The sequence below is a fragment of the Osmerus mordax genome, chromosome 24 (genome assembly GCF_038355195.1).
Source record: "Osmerus mordax isolate fOsmMor3 chromosome 24, fOsmMor3.pri, whole genome shotgun sequence".
Classification (NCBI taxonomy): domain Eukaryota; kingdom Metazoa; phylum Chordata; class Actinopteri; order Osmeriformes; family Osmeridae; genus Osmerus; species Osmerus mordax.
In genome coordinates this window covers 6,844,649-6,853,021 of record NC_090073.1, presented here as the reverse complement: position 1 = coordinate 6,853,021, position 8,373 = coordinate 6,844,649, and the positions used below count along the sequence as shown (strand labels likewise).

Genomic DNA, 8,373 nt, shown 5'->3' with positions numbered 1-8,373 from the left:
CTGTGCACAGCTAAATATCCCACGGAAACTATAATTTACTGTAAAAATTCTGCACTTTGAAGCCGGACATCCGCAATGACGTTTGAGTTTTTTCCTGATGTGAATTCAAATTTGGCACTGTGATTGACAAGGTCTTATTCAAATAAAACATCCAGAGGAGAGCGTGCACACTTTTTTGGAGCCCCTGCACGGGAGGCGTGGAGCTCTAACTTTTGACATTCTCTCAGCAGTAGCTTCTCAAGCAGACTAGCGAACTCTTATGACATCACCCAGTCATCGAATGGGAGAAGAAGAGAAAATCTAAATGTGTATGAACAATGTTTTCGTACAGGACGAAGAATTTGGGGAAATGAATTGACTTTGAGTATAAGACAGTTCTTTAATGTGATTATATTCAAACCGCCGCGTGGGAATACTTTGCTTGGATAACACAGGATCGTCACTTCGACAAAAGTACATCACCAACGAACAGAGACGAAATGTAAAACTATTGCTGCATTCCTGGCCATTTTTCACAGCCCTCTCCTGCTTTTTGGAACAGACCGAATAGAAAGCGAGGAGACGGTTTCATTCGACTAGATTTCTTGCCTATGGACGACAGTGGTCCCCTCTCTCCAAAGGCAAATGCTTTCAGTATTGCCTCTCTGATTTCAGCTGCGGAGCAAGCAGGAAACGCAACATTTGACAAACACGGCACTGGTCTGAACAAGCAAGACCAGCATAACTGCTACAGTTCCTTAAAAATGCACTACAGCACTGTCACGAGGGAGATGGAAGGTACGCGTTATTGACAATTACCTAAATGTGTCTGTTACTCAATATGTTGTGATAGGAGTTTTCGTCGTTGGTGTTTCAAAGAATCAATTCCGTAACACACCAGAATACGCAACTTGGCATTTCTGCGTAAATTCGAAATAGCCGTCTATCAACACATTCTGTCGCGTATAGGCTATAACACATTTTAAACTAGCGCAACTAACAGACCAAGGCTAACCTATCCCAACTATTCTGTTGAGAGACTCCCCGAACCGCTCTGTATGGAGAATATCATTGTTGTAAAAAGTTGTTGTGTCCAAATCGCACAGAAGCGACTTCTTGATAAACTCTAAGAAGGGAACACACATAGGAGACACCAGGCTGGGGGCATCGGTGCGTAATGGTAAAAACAGTCTATCATAAGACAATTCAATATAAGTGGATTATCTTATTTGTAATGTAAAGATAATTTAACGCATATTCACCTCGATACGTAACGCTGCGTGTTTGCCTATGCAAATGTGTGTTTGTTTACCTTGTAAAAGTTTACACTCCACTGTGCCCGTCTATTGTTAAAGAGGACGATGTGGGCGATACCCTTATCCAAAAGTAAATGGGTGCCGGAAAGCCCATTAAAAGGGGCGCACTTCTCTGTCAATCAGTCTCGTCCCAAGGCGAGGAAAGGCACATTACCTGCAGTTCCTTATCTAAATAGAAATAAGAACCGGTTCTATCGTGAAGGGGAGGCCCTATGTGAGAGATAAGAGAGGAGTCTGGGTTCCAGTGGAGCACACAGCAGCAGTGCAGATAGGAGGCCGCTTGGAATACTTATGAATACGATCCATCGAAAAACCTCACGCGCGCTGACTCACTATATTCTCGCGGCCATACCGATTTTGGTCTGCGAATTAAAACTAGGACACCAGAAAATACAAAGTTCCGATTGAACATTTTTATTTATACCTTTGGATATTTTTTATAGGCTAGTACAACAGACATTTTAGATAGGCTGTCGCTCGCATCGGATGCAACAGCAAGGATTAATGGACGCGCGAAGAAGCTCGAAACGGAAACACATTTAAAAAATAATTTAAGGGAAATAACTGAGACTTTCAACTGATTGTACACATATTTATAACACAAATAATAAATCCAGCTTTTGGAATGATTTCAGCAATATCCAGCCCGTGGCTCACGCAGCTGTCCCATTTTTGCGATGTTGCAGCCTTCACGACGAGCAGCATAAGCAGCCTCAACACACCGGGGAGTTTCCACCTCTCTCCTTCCCCGGGGGATCCTTACGGTCAACATGAAACCCACTTTGAGCCCTGCCCGGCCGCTCAACACAGTTACAACTACTCGGGGTCGAACCAGACCCAGGCCCAGCAAAGCGACACCGGGACATCCAACTGCTCCTCCTCCTCGTCGAGTTCTACACCGAACAGCAAGTCTTTGGTGAAAAAAAATCCTAAAGTGGCCAACATTAATGTTCAGTTGGAGATGAAAGCTTTATGGGATGAATTTAATCAACTTGGAACGGAGATGATCGTAACCAAGGCTGGAAGGTGAGAGGCCTCGCAGCTCATGTAGTCGAACATCTCATGTGTTTGGTTGACTGATTGAACAATATCCCATAAAACCACACGCACAAAGGAAGACCAAGTCGGTCGTTTGAAAGTTATGAAGATTCTGAGAGCGTTTCTTAAATTTAGGAAATCGTTATTTGGCAAATAAGTCAACCATTGAGCGCTTGTGGGAATTGCTTTACAAACCTTTGAAAGGGTAACCGCCTACATTTTTTGACCTGAATATATTTGCCATTAGAATAGTTCCTACAATAAAAGCTCACTGTATGGAGAGTTAACTAAATGCAATCATACATCGTATAAAATCTAGCCTAGTTTTATAGGTACTACAATATCTTGATTAAATTAATTTGTTTAACCAAACGTATTGTTAACATAGGCTATATTTACCTATCTTCTTGTCAAAACGTGTGCAAAAGACACCCTGTTAACACAAGTATATTGAATCATGAAAATACAGAGTTGAATGTCTTTATCAAAGTTTGCAAAATCTAAAAGGATTTGGAATAGCCTATAATTGATGATAAAAACACATTTTGTAGAAATAAAACCGACCTAATTATTTCGAGCTCGAAACATGGAGTATAAAGTACATAATGGCATGTTTATATTATAGCTCAAATTCACAACAAACAAGACCACACATTTTTTTCCTGCAAACTCAAACCCAGATTTACGTCCTATTGAGATCATCAAAAGCCAAGGAATCATTGGACACATGATTAGTTAATTAGTATAAATCAAACCTGTAGATGTCTGCTTACTCACTGCTTAACCAAGTTTCCTCTTTGTAAATTGCTGGATGTGGGCATATGCTAATAAGATTGATTCAATAGATAAAGCCTTTTCCTTTCCACGCATGCGGTTATGGGTTGTGCAATTGCTCTCAGTTAATTATATGGTTCTTAAAAGATATGCCTGTTTCATTTCTACCAGGCCTAGACTAGGCCCAACAATGTCATTAGTCCTTACTGAAGTTTTTGTATAATAAACAGTGCGTTGATACGCTGTTTAATGCATGCTAAATGTATGCATTCCAAAATGTGACGTTGATATTTGAGCAGTCAACTTATTTGCAACGGGGAAATTGAGCAGTGAAACCCACCAGCGTCCATTAATACTATTATTAGCTATTTTCAGTACAACTTGCACTATGATACGACAGAAAACAACATATCTAGACATGTATATTGAAAACAAAAAATACATGGGATGTCTTGGCGATTTTAGGAGATAGTGAATGCTTTGCAAGGCCAGCTTTATCCACGCCAAAACCATGATTTGCTTTTTTAAAGTATTTGATCTGAGAGGCAACAGACGCGGTTTACCTAGTCTCCGTTGCAGACTGACAGTAAGAAGATCTGTCATTTCAAAGACACAGGGAACATACGATCCGAGGGAGGACACTTTAAGAGCTACTTTAGCCTCACCTATCCACAACTGCTGTCTTGAAAAGACACTGAAGCTAATTGAGCGGTAATTTCAAGATCACTTTCACTAAAACCTTTCCATGTCTTCAGACATATCCCTAATTATAAATACATACGAGGTATAAGCATTTAAGACAGAAGCAAATGGTAGATTATCCGGTGTGTGTGTGTGTGTTCATGTGACAGAGCGGGCCTGGAATACATCACTTTGTGAAACCAAAATTCAAGTGAATTGCTTAATGTTATACAGTATACACGAGTACAACAAAGTAGAGTCACCTTAGACTAAGTGTTCTACTTTCTTTAACCAGTCAGTGAATTGTGTCATATGCAATAGCTTGCTACCTCAATCTTTCTTGAACAGACGTCATTACACGAGCTATAGGGCCTATCGTTAGGCTACAGCTATTTTCATTGTATTATTCAATTGACCATTTTAAAGAAAAGAAAAGACCTATACAACATTAATAATTTCGTAAAGGGTATTTTCTTTTAAAACACGTTTACAGGGCAATGGTTTTCAACATGCAGAAGCACACTCTAACTTGGCTTTGTTTGTGTTTTAGGCGCATGTTTCCAACGTTTCAAGTGAAGATATTTGGGATGGATCCCATGGCAGATTACATGCTCCTAATGGATTTCCTACCTGTCGACGACAAACGATATAGGTAGGCCTACTTACATCACAATAAGTATAGGAAATTACCTGTAACAATTGTTTACCATAGCATACTTTTTTTTTATCTATTTAGTGGTCCTTCAGTGGGCTGTCGTGACATAAAATAGCCTACCCATTATTCAGATATATGTTCATACTGTTTCGTATTGAACGTGGTTTTCTCTTCAGGTATGCTTTTCATAGCTCCTCGTGGCTGGTCGCCGGTAAAGCAGACCCGGCAACCCCCGGGAGAGTGCACTACCATCCGGATTCCCCCGCCAAAGGCGCACAGTGGATGAAGCAAATAGTCTCATTCGATAAACTCAAACTCACGAACAATCTACTGGATGACAATGGGCATGTACGTACTTTGGAAACAACAAACCCAATGTTTCAATCTATTCCGCCATCTATTCATGCAATCTAATCATATCCCCAACGGGATGTGTGTATTTGTGCCTAAAAGTGCAATTTCTTTCACATAACGCATGCATAGCCATACACCCCACAATCCTAGCGCAAATGTTGTATTTAAATTTGTTGTGATCTCCAAGAACCTACAATTAACAAATCATTTGGAATAATTGTTTGTTAAATAAATATGAATAGCTATGCATCACGTGCATGCCTCATATCCGTGAATACCTCCTTGTTTCAAATTATCATGTTTGTAGCCTAGCGAATGTGGGGTGAAACGTTTGCAGGCCCATACGATTTTACCAATGTACAATATATACAATACATTGCTTTTAAATTTATTTTTATTTTTTGCAGATAATTCTAAACTCCATGCACCGATACCAGCCGAGGTTCCACGTTGTCTATGTCGACCCTCGGAAAGACAGCGAGAAATATGCAGAGGAAAATTATAAGACTTTTGTTTTTGAGGAAACAAGATTTACGGCCGTCACTGCCTACCAGAATCACCGGGTAAGAACCAACACTTTTGTGCCACCGTTTGAATTAGGCCTATACCATTTTCAAGATATGGGAATTAATAGCGTTTTTTATGGCTTAATTAGTCTAGGCTTAATTAGCGTAGTCTAGGCTAGGCTACTATTCTTTTTTTATATTTTCTTTCATAAATGTGTTTGCCTAACACATTTCTTTGGAATTGTAGCATATTCGTTTAAAAATAAGATAAGGCTATTGTAGTGGACTATCCCGTGGTTGCTGAACATGGAAACAAAGTCTTAATCGTATAATTGTCTGATTAATGAGGTGTAAAGTAAACTGCTTAGCTCGTCTCGTTGAAGCGCGACCGAATAGTTGACGGAGTAGCCTATAGGCACTACACCGTAAGAACGAACATTAAACTTGCCTGATAATTCTCTGTCACGTTATTCATTTTGATTCATTATTATTAAGTTTCAGTAAAATGTTTTGACCTGTTCTTTCTCACTGATGTTCCAGCACAGCTGTTCAGATTAGCTTTTTGTCTGTTTCTTCCGCATCCATGTTATCAGTTTGACCCCTCGGTCCAATTTACACCAATGGACTTGCAATAGTTTGTTTTTACAACTCACTGCAGACATTCTTGGCCGTATCATTTCATTCTTGAAAGTTCAAAACAACACTACACTGAAAAAATATGGCTTGATGACTGCTAATTCACCGCATTGGCAATAGCAATAAACAGACGCAGGCATTTCTTGAAACATTCCACTAAAATATATGTGATAAAATAAAGATTTACCAAACAATATTCATGCTACTGTCATTTGCATGAATTGTGTGTTCATGGGCGTTTAAATCAAAGTGTTTTCTTCATTAATAGACTTAATAGATTCCGAACATTGTTTATGTGGAAATGGCCGTGACATAGTCTTTGACATTCGTTTTCTTTGTTTTGTTTTAGATCACGCAGCTGAAGATCGCCAGTAATCCGTTCGCCAAGGGCTTTAGGGACTGTGATCCGGAAGATTGGTGAGCATCAGACGTCTTCATAAGTCATCTACAGTAGATAATCAATAAAAGTCTTCACTGTATGTTTTCTGAATATTCAGCATAAGTTTAAACAAATGAAAAAAATCCTGCAAAATATGTAGCGATTTTATTTCTCAAAAGAGCTACCCCCATATCTCACATATCATACATATGCTACAATAACTTGTACACTATTTTGACCAGCCCATGTAAAAATCACGAACAAAGAGCCAGTGCATTGAATTTCTTCCATTGCTTTCTTGATAAAAAAAAAACGTTGATACATTTCATAGGTGTCAGGTACAAAGATTACATGACACAAATCCACTTTTATAGATTACATGACAAAAATCCACTTTTATATCTGTTATGTTAATGGATGGATGCAGTGTTCTCCACCATTTCAGTTAACGTATAATAAGGATAGTGAGCTTATGACACATACATTAGCATGTAACTGAATACATTCTCTTTACTCCAGGCCCAGAAATCACAGACCAGGCTCTCTGCCAATAATGAGTGCTTTTGCCAGAACAAGGAACCCAATGTCGTCTCCCCCACAACAGAACGGCTCTGAGAAAGGTCTGTACAGCCATCTCCTTCTTTGTTTAAATGGAGAAATGATCGTGTTCATTATGTCCCAAAAAAGTTAAACATCTACTTTGTTTCATCAAAGGAGCAGCAAATAGGAGCAAAAGCTAGCTTCTGGGTTCTATTATATGTCCATTTCACATTCCAAAAGCACCATGTAAAAGAAAAACAAAGCAAAAAAAAAAATCATTTTAAAGGACAACATGGGATTAGCTGGGCTAGTTCAATCGTTGTTGTTAACATGTGCTTGCCCCGATGCGGTGGATAATACCCTGTCAAGTCGCCCATCTTTGACCGTCCTAATGTTTGTTGTTCATTTCAGACGATAGGAGGGACTACGACCGAGACCCCAGCGGCACACCCATCCACGCCGACCCCGCTCACCAGCTGATGTCCCGTGTCCTTAGCCCCGCCCTCCCCGTCCCCGGAGGGCTCCACGGCGTGCCCCTCAGTGGGGGGCGCCCCAGCCCCCCTCACGACCTCCGCCAGGACGGACACACCCTCCCCCCGGACACCCTGCACCACCACCCTTACAAGTACCCCACCACCTACGAACATTACCTGGGGGCGAAAACCAGGCCCTCACCCTACCCCTTGCCCGGCATCCGAGGACACACGTACCACCACCACATGAATCCTGCTACGGCTAACATGTACTCGACCAGCTCCCCGGCTAACTACGACTACGGGCCCAGATAATGACTGTGTTCTGGGCTGCTGCCCACCACACCTGGGCTGCGGCTAACTGCCCCAGCTGGAAGCAAACGTGCAGGAAAACAACAACTTTTCTCTAGCTGCCTTCTGCAGCCGTGTGAGCTGCGTTCAAGGGTGCAGGCATGTTTCTTGTTGCTGGCTGATGCAGAAAGAAAGAGAAAGAGTGAGAGAGAGTGAGATGGGGGAGAAACGTTATTTATTTAAAGGAAACATATCTTCACAGGATGTGCAGACTGGTCCTTCGAGCCCGAGAAGAGATCTTCTTTAGCCTTTGAACTCTGACAGCGTTAAGCTCTGTCAGGACCCTAGTGGTCTGGGCAGAGCTGCAGACATTGAGCCGGCTAACAGAGAAGGCAGGAGGCTTCTCTCTTAAACATGGATGGTGCATTATCACGGACTGGAATTGCAATTTTTTTTTTGTGTTGGATGCACTTTTTTTGTTTTTATGTTGCTTTAAAACAAAGCCATACGTTATATAGTCAAACAAGCTTCTAGATAGACAAGATATTTGCATGTTGAGGGTGTAGTAGGTGTCAGCCCTGAAATGTTTTTGTTTGAGATTGAAAAAAAAAAGTTTGATATTTTGGACGCTTTTGACCATCGTGAGCAGCTCTGAGTAGCTTGTACCATGGCACTGACTTGCAGCAATTCTAAGTAAATAAAGAAGCAGAATGACTGTTCTGTAACTGTAAAATAAATATTAACTTCTTTA

The 8,373-nt window shown here is 40.8% G+C and overlaps 1 protein-coding gene across 2 annotated transcripts; it reads left to right on the top strand.

The window, feature by feature from the left end:
* The first annotated feature begins 284 nt into the window (after positions 1 to 284).
* Positions 285 to 8,373, top strand: tbx1 (T-box transcription factor 1). 2 transcript variants are annotated; one of them, XM_067227851.1, is made up of 8 exons: positions 285 to 777; positions 1,982 to 2,321; positions 4,339 to 4,440; positions 4,620 to 4,791; positions 5,205 to 5,360; positions 6,289 to 6,356; positions 6,838 to 6,938; positions 7,270 to 8,373. In XM_067227851.1, the coding sequence occupies exons 1-8, from the start codon at positions 591 to 593 to the stop codon at positions 7,644 to 7,646; spliced, it is 1,503 nt and encodes a 500-aa protein (XP_067083952.1). In that variant the 5' UTR covers positions 285 to 590; the 3' UTR covers positions 7,647 to 8,373. The 2 variants fall into 2 exon arrangements, with proteins under 2 accessions (XP_067083952.1, XP_067083951.1); XM_067227850.1 differs by having other exon boundaries at positions 1,931 to 2,321.